At 36.2% G+C, this 481-nt stretch overlaps 1 protein-coding gene across 1 annotated transcript in view; it reads right to left on the bottom strand.

The window, feature by feature from the left end:
* LOC119591402 (tetratricopeptide repeat protein 37-like) overlaps nucleotides 1-481 on the bottom strand; it is a 22,471-nt gene that overhangs the window by 19,075 nt on the left and 2,915 nt on the right. The window contains exons 2-3 of the mRNA XM_037940145.1: nucleotides 316-403; nucleotides 91-192 (exon numbers count right to left, since the gene is read on the bottom strand). Coding sequence (XP_037796073.1) covers nucleotides 91-192; nucleotides 316-399 — 186 coding nt within the window. The 5' untranslated portion in view covers nucleotides 400-403. The remainder of the gene's footprint in view (nucleotides 1-90; nucleotides 193-315; nucleotides 404-481) is intronic.

Genomic DNA, 481 nt, shown 5'->3' with positions numbered 1-481 from the left:
TTTTACCCTTTTTCTCAATAAATGCACTCAGGATATACTCTCATCAAGCATTATACATACAAACTGCTTTCAGAAAATTTACAAAATTACCATAAGAGCCTTTTTTGAATCTCCCAACTTCCCCAGCTCCTGGCACGCCCGGCCAAAGAGGACAAGCGCATTGTAGTTTTTTCTGTCGTGCTTTAAGGCAATCTGTGCGAGAAAGAACAAAAGACTTTAGCATCATTGGACATGTAAGTAAATGTCAGTATAACATCAAAAAAAGAAAATATTTCACAGTATAAAGCATCCACAGGGAATAAGTGCTTCTCTTACCTTACACTGTTTACTAACTTCTTCAAAATTGTTCTCTTTCATAGCCTTTTTGGCCTCTTTCAGGGCCTGTTTAATCTCTGCCATTTTTCTGTATACAAAAAATTTAAGATATTAGTATACTGTTTCTCAACCAGTGGGCCAGACTATGATGTAATGAAAATAGGTC

This window comes from Penaeus monodon, chromosome 28, assembly GCF_015228065.2.
Source record: "Penaeus monodon isolate SGIC_2016 chromosome 28, NSTDA_Pmon_1, whole genome shotgun sequence".
In the NCBI taxonomy this organism is placed as follows: Eukaryota; Metazoa; Arthropoda; class Malacostraca; order Decapoda; family Penaeidae; genus Penaeus; species Penaeus monodon.
This window is presented reverse-complemented; position numbering and strand designations above follow the sequence as displayed.